Here is a 6,000-nt window from a genome sequence, read left to right as displayed (position 1 = left end):
ATATGGATGTTCTCCAACTTGGAGAACAAGTTAGTGCCCTTTCCTTCAGTGGTACCTCTACCTGATGTCTGTTCAGTCTCCAAGGAATTCCAGGGATCCTTGCCACTGGCAGCCCACCAAAGCAGATGAATGTGGCTTCTGGGCTCGGCTCCTCACCCTCCCAGATAAGCACATGGGCCAGGATAGGCAGGGATAATTCTATTCTACCCATGGCCTCTCTGAGCTCAAGATACTGAAAATAAAAGTCATTATTTCTTAAATGCAGAAGAGATTCAAGAGGGGTGTTCTGGCTGCAGCATGAATTCTTTTCAGTCAGGCTGACAGTGCTGGGTGTGCCAGGCAGAAAGAAAGTAAAGAAATGAAAACCATCACTCCTCCCCACCTCCAAAGCCACACACACAAAAAGCCAAACCCCAGGTCTTCAAGAGCTCTCACTAGAACTCCCTTAAAGTTGTTTCTCCACCACTCAGCCTGCCCACAACACACTGATGGCTGGAATAAAGACTGGAATGGCTTTCCATAGCTAATATGGAAAAACAATGATGTCTAATGAAATCCCTATACTCCAGCAAACAAATGTTACAGCACCAAAGCTTTTCTTTTAACAACACAAACTCATGCTTTGTCTACAGCAATTGAGACATCCCCTTCTTTGGTTTACTGATAGCAGTGTGATGAGCACACACTACAGCTGTGGTTTCTCACAGCAGGACCAGAACAGTGTCTTCGATGACTGATAAGAACATCAAGCACAAGTAAGAAATCCTCAGCAACTAACTGCTCTGGAAGTTAGAGTATTTTAAATTTTTGTCTTAATACCACAATCCTTGCTGTTAATTTTCTTAAATTCACAAAACCAATAATTAGAGCAACTCTTCTTGCATACTTATGCTTCTCAGACAGTTGTCTTTTCTATGTCCTATAGGAATAAAACTGCAGCTTATTTATGAATAAATTAAATTTCATTTATAATACAGGTATTTCAAGTTTTCCTTTGAAATTTGTCTTTTGTTCTTACTGATGGCATATAAATCAAAAGTATATATGTGAATGTGAAGAATCTTTCTTACTAATTTTAGATAAATGCATAATTTCAAATCACAGCAAACCCCAAGAAGGAACCCCCAGCCTTCAGGACCTCTTTCCCACCACCCTGTAGACTGCTTTTGAGATATAAACCTTTACCAAGTGCTTTTAAGATGTTTTGTTTTGACTTAGCAGCCCTTTATAGTGCAATAGGAGAAGTGGCAACAGTAGACCTGCACAGGGATCAGACAGAAGGTCATCAGAGAGGCAGGTATCTGAACACTTTTGTCCAGTCAAGAAGCCACAAACAGGCCAGAGAAATTACTCTTGGTAGAGAGTTTCCAAACCAGTTTTATTCTGTCCTAAATTGACCAAAATTGAGAATTTAGATAGAAGGTATTTCTGGCTCACACAAAGGCTACTTTGCTGAACATTCCAAGGGAGAATAATAAAGAGATCTTACTTCAGCAGTTTTATGGTGTGTATGTGTCCCTCTTAGCTGGAACAAGCACTTTACTAGAAGCAGAAAAATTATACAGGTTTTGTCTTCACTGCACACTTTACCTACCTGACCCAATTCAAAGATCAGAGACCATCAGACCACAAACAGTGCTGTAAAAACAAAGACTAGTATTTCAGTTGTAAAATCATTTTTTTATTGTTACAAATATACATATGAATAAAATCCCTTCAACCTGTAATGTAAGTGGGTAGCTGTGAAATTTGCATCCCCTCCCTCAAAAGCTGAAATGTTTTTACAGATGTCGAACGATGTTTCTCATAGAATTACACATTGAAAGGAAGCTAATATGCAGACAGAACCGAGGAAGGCCTCCAGAAAACACCAATATTAATAAAATTTCAATTGCCCTCATTCCAATCAACTATATACATTAATATACGAATGTGGAAGCATACCATGGTTATACATAATCCAAATCCTTCTCTGTTGTGCTTTCTGACAGTACACAAATGTAAGCATTGGAGCTTTATGTACAGTAAGAGAACAGGAAGAAAGAAGCTCCCTATGGGAGAATGTAAAAACCATACCCAAGCATTTAATATATATAATCTATACAAATTATTTTATTAGTGTGCTCTTTTAATATAATTACAATGTGCAATTGCATACCGCAAGAATATATTTATAGGTAAGTCACGTGCAGATCTGACACATTTACATTCAGCAGTACAACACATTACCTGCTGTACAGTGTATTAGTGTAAGACAGTGTCCAGTTAATTTGCTTTGCTTTCTAAATGCCCTAATGCAGGGCACTCTTTGTAGCTGCTTCAGAGAATTCAAGTAGAATGCATGAAAGAATAGCTGGCTTTAGGCAAAGGCATGGAAATGAATGCCTGCACTGTATAGACCAGAAATTAAGGACCAAATCAATGCCAGGTGTACTGTAAATCACGATTGGAAGATCAGGTTTTCTGCATGGAAATGTACCTGTGGTGAAAGAGCAGCTGACTAAAAGGGCTGTTGATTGCTGAACCCCGATTGTTATAAAAAGCTCTTGCGCTACAAAGCACTTGTACTGGTTGCTAAACAAAAATAAAATCTTTATCTGCTTCTTCGCCAGAGTCACTGGACTTGCTTCCCTGATGGCCATCTTTACTTAAGGACCTCTGCTTCAGTTCCTGGAACTCATGAGACTGCTGCCCAGGGCTTCTTTTTGCAGCTGCATAAAACAGAAATAGGACTTACTCATGATGGCAGAAGAGAAAGGAAGAAGGAAAAATAACAATAAAAAATATTATTAATGCACATTGGAGTTCCTCCTGATTCCACTGAATTAATTTGCACTAGTAGGAGTAGCACAGGTCCATTAATTCTTCAAGCCAGAAAAAGGTGAGAAGAGAGAGTTTGAACAAGCTTCATTCCACTGCTGGGTGGCAAGCAGGCAAACTTGAAACATGACACTTAATGTTTCACTGTGACATGGATTAACATTACACTTAGAAATGGCCTGGAGATTTTCTTCTCACACCACTTCCAGACCAGAACAGCATCCTTTTTTCCAGCTGGGATGGATCTCAGACAGAGCACTCCCGACTGCTCAGGCAGATGTGCCTCCTGGGCACCCCTCAGACCAGTCATGCACATCTCAGGCAGGCCTGTCTCCCTAGGCAGGACACATCTGTGTTCTCCTTTTTGACTCAGCAGCTTTGGTCAGGACATTCACCTCAGCATCCAAGTTACCCAAACTGCTTCTCCCTGCTCCACTACACTGCCAGGTCCCAATGTCCTCCCTGTCCCTGATACAAAGGACACCCATGGCTCTGAGCCCAACCATGGTCTCTTCCAGATGAGACCATAGGCTCTGCCCCTTGCTGTGCTTGGCAGTGGGGAAAGCAGGAGGCCATATCCACTCCCCGTGATCTAAAAGCAAACAGTACCCATTTGGTTCACCTAGCACTCAGAAATCCCCATAAATCCAGGGCTTTATCCAAACCTATATAAGCTTCAAAATAAATTGGAAAAGAAGATTGTAAAACCTTGTTGAGATTCCTGATCTAATCAGTGCTATGGTAACAAGATGGTTACACACATCAACCAGGGTGACCTTACCAAGGACTGATAGCATTACAAATCTCATACTTGCACCCAAAACACATCCTGCAGCAGCCATTTTAGTTTAAGGCCTGATAAATACATGCAAGTAGTTTGCCTCATAAATGACTGAAAGATGTATCAGGCATTTAAGTCCACATAGTGCAAGCAGGCTTCTGCCAGAAGAGCTTACCCTTGCCTCGATGAAACCATACTCAGGTGACCTGCAGTGGTCTGTGGCAGGATCCCAGCTTGCAAAACTTACTTTGTCAGAGAGGTATCTCAGAATGAGCTAAAATATAATAATTTGACTATGATAGGGAGGGGAGATTCCCAGTTTGGGTTGACTAAGTTTGATTCTACAATACAAAAAGAATAAATTTTGGGCTGAGGAAGGGTTATGTGATGTCTTATAAACAGAAAAACTGTGGGTAAATGGAATTGCATAAGATGTTCAAACACACACTTAAAATACTTTAGAAAAAAAGTAATTTTGAACAACTGTTTAAACCAACCAGTTAAAAGGTAAAGAGAAACATGGAAACATGTACCATTTGAGAACTGGAGCTTTTATTATTTTAAAAGCACATCAAGGAAATGAACATTTTTGTAGCCTACTGAATGAGCTCACTGTGAGTCAAAGCTGCTCCTTCAACTAACAGTGCTGGGCCTGGGCTCTTTAGGTGGTGTTTTTGTCTGCTTTTGCAACTGAAAATCAAAGTAACAATAAATAATCTGATTTACCCAGTTCTCAAATGGCTTTGTGAGTGAAGCACTGAAACTGGCACTAACAATATTCAAGCTGAAATGTTTTTTGAAACACTAAAGTGCATGATCTCAGAAATGACAGCTGTGCAAGCAGAGCAAGCAGCAGCCAGCCTACCTGCAGCCAGCCTTTGTGTCACTGGAGTTGACACAAAGGAAAAATGCACACACGTTTTATCTGAGATTTTTTTCATGCCATGTAAATCCCATGGGGACATAAATATGATTAGAACCCCATGAGATAATAACATCATAACAAATGACAAACCCACACCCTTCTGTGGCTTCTTTGCTATTACCATTTCTTAACAATTGTTAGTGCCAGTTATCAAGCACCACTGTGATGAAAAATGAAAACTTCTAACCAGAAGTTGGCTGTGCCATCCTCTGCCCAAGCACATTAGCTTCCTCTTCTGCACTGGTAGAATACTGCCCCGGAGTGGTTTGCATGCTGCCAGATGGCTTGGCACAGTCAAGGGCTGCATCTCTGTTTTGACAATCTCCTGTTTGCTCTAGCAAGGAAAAGGATTAATTTATACTCCTAAGCTGTTCTGTAGGCCCATGTACATATGAAAAATTTCACTTATCCAACCCACTTAATTGATTATTCAGAGAGCAGTAATCAGTATGCCAGTTGCTTGTTTAAATGTAGTCCCCAGATATCTGGGGTGTTGGTAACTGCAGCCTGATCTCACAGCCACACTGTGCAACAAGGTGTATTTTCAGATTGTCCCATAAAGTACAGTTAAAATCATCAAAATAAAGCAATTTTACAATCAAATATAATCTAATTTGTAGCTTTATTTCACAGGAGATTTTTGTTACTAACTCAGACAGATTTGCAGTGATTTACCAGTTGCAGAAATAAATAGAACTTGCTAGCCTGAAGAGAGGCAGAAAGCAAGGACAGAGGAATGGCTGAGTGAGGAAGAAGGACAGTAATGAATAAAAAAGAAAACATGAAAAAGAATAAAAATAAAATAAACAGAATTTACTCTTTCCCAAACAACTTTATGCAAAGCCCAGCAGCTCCTTAAGGACCTGGCAAGTCTAAACTATTATCAATAAAATATATACAGTGCCATGTAGAGCCGAATAGAAAATCCTGTTTTTGGCTAATTTCACTGGAGAGGTTTAGGGGAGCAAGGAGTAAGAAAGTACAGTGCCTGAATCCTGTTGCTTTTGGCAATATGGATCATCTGAATGATGACAGTGGGCTCGGTAGGCAGCACAACTTCAGTTTCACAACCCAGCATTACATAGCTGCCTATGTTGTGAAAATCTGCTGTCAGAGTGTGAAAGGACACCCCTTTGTTTCTCAGCTTAAGTGATGGGAATCACCTTAGATGTCTCTCTTGAGGAGAAACTCAGGAAGGAAGACATCTCACCCCCAGATTTTAAACATCATCACTTGTGAGAGCTAACACCATGGTGAGCAACATTCCTGCAACTATTTTTCCACATATCCTGTCAGATATGTCAGATGAAGCTTTAGCTCTTCTAAGAGTCAACTCAGGGCATGAAAATGCATCAGCAAAAGTAGAAATCCAGTGCACACATGAAAATCAGCAAAGAGAAGAGAGCAGCCTACTGTTGTGCATAAAAGATAGAAGGTACCAAGCCTTGTCCTGACACACAGAGCCTCACTGCCC

The 6,000-nt window shown here is 40.5% G+C and overlaps 1 protein-coding gene across 2 annotated transcripts in view; it reads right to left on the bottom strand.

The window, feature by feature from the left end:
- Window positions 1-1,659: 1,659 nt before the first annotated feature.
- The window catches only part of CARMIL1 (capping protein regulator and myosin 1 linker 1), a 187,660-nt gene continuing 183,319 nt past the window's right edge, over window positions 1,660-6,000 (bottom strand). Inside the window, exons 37-38 of one of the 2 annotated variants that reach the window (XM_056483863.1) lie at window positions 4,714-4,860; window positions 1,660-2,711 (exon numbers count right to left, since the gene is read on the bottom strand). In XM_056483863.1, coding sequence (XP_056339838.1) covers window positions 2,575-2,711; window positions 4,714-4,860 — 284 coding nt within the window. In that variant the 3' untranslated portion in view covers window positions 1,660-2,574. The remainder of the gene's footprint in view (window positions 2,712-4,713; window positions 4,861-6,000) is intronic. The other variant, XM_056483864.1, reaches the window with a different exon arrangement.

Source organism: Oenanthe melanoleuca, chromosome 2, assembly GCF_029582105.1.
Source record: "Oenanthe melanoleuca isolate GR-GAL-2019-014 chromosome 2, OMel1.0, whole genome shotgun sequence".
NCBI classification, from domain to species: domain Eukaryota; kingdom Metazoa; phylum Chordata; class Aves; order Passeriformes; family Muscicapidae; genus Oenanthe; species Oenanthe melanoleuca.
The sequence above is the reverse complement of the archived record's forward strand: the minus strand, read 5'-3'. Positions and strand labels throughout refer to the sequence as shown.